The sequence below is a fragment of the Cynoglossus semilaevis genome, unplaced genomic scaffold (assembly GCF_000523025.1).
Source record: "Cynoglossus semilaevis isolate Cse_v1.0 unplaced genomic scaffold, Cse_v1.0 C19058228, whole genome shotgun sequence".
Classification (NCBI taxonomy): Eukaryota; Metazoa; Chordata; class Actinopteri; order Pleuronectiformes; family Cynoglossidae; genus Cynoglossus; species Cynoglossus semilaevis.
This window is the reverse complement of record NW_007587645.1, coordinates 1-838: the sequence shown is the minus strand read 5'-3', so window position 1 is coordinate 838 and position 838 is coordinate 1. Positions and strand designations below refer to the sequence as shown.

The 838-nt window shown below is 39.4% G+C and overlaps 1 protein-coding gene across 1 annotated transcript; it reads left to right on the top strand.

Moving 5' to 3' along the window:
- Positions 1-7: 7 nt before the first annotated feature.
- Positions 8-801, top strand: LOC103399353 (stAR-related lipid transfer protein 9-like; the record flags this gene model as incomplete). Its single annotated transcript, XM_008338049.2, has 3 exons — positions 8-174; positions 278-345; positions 704-801. Coding segments are annotated over exons 1-3 (271 nt in total), but the record flags the coding sequence as incomplete, so codon positions are not given.
- Positions 802-838: the final 37 nt, after the last annotated feature.

Here is an 838-nt window from a genome sequence, read left to right as displayed (position 1 = left end):
GGCGACTTAATTTTTTCTTCTTTCTTTGCAGACTTGTCTCAACACGTGGTCTCGGACTGTAAACAGGCCATGGAGCTTTTGGAGGAAGGCATCGCTAACCGCATCACTGCTGCAACACACAACCATGACGCTAGCAGCAGATCTCATGCCATCTTCACCATCCAGTACACACAGGTCGCCATCCAGTCAACAGTTGCTGTTAATAAATCTGTCCTTATGTGAAGTTCTTGTTATATTACCGCAGCATTTCTAGTGCTTATTGTTGTTTTTGCCACAGGCTATCTTGGAAAATAACCTTCCCTCAGAAACTGTCAGCAGGATCAACTTGGTGGACTTGGCTGGGAGGTAGAATTTTCTTCTTTTTCTTAGCTAAAAATGTCCAGTTTGTTTATTGGGTTTGGTTTAGGGCTAAGGAGTTAAAGTCAAAGACTGTCTGATAATTTTAACTTTTTTATTCTTTTGTGATTAAATCCACAGTTCTTGATCTTTGTTCCTTTAAATTTGAAACACTGTGGGGACAATATCAGACATCTTTATTTTCTTTCTTCTAAATAGCTTTAATGCCATAGTCATTAATGCTAAATCTGCCCCCTGGTGGAGCTTAACTGCAGCCCTTAGGATCCATTTTATCAACCAGCCTCTGCATTTATATCTCCTTAATCCAAATGAGATGAATTTATTTGTTATTTTTCCTCTTTTCCAGTGAAAGAGCCGATCCTCACTACTGCAGAGACAGACTAACAGAAGGCTCCAACATCAACAAGTCTCTGGTCACTTTAGGCATCGTCATCTCAGCTCTTGGTAATTTCTTTTTTCTTCAGTTTTTAGAGTTTTTTTT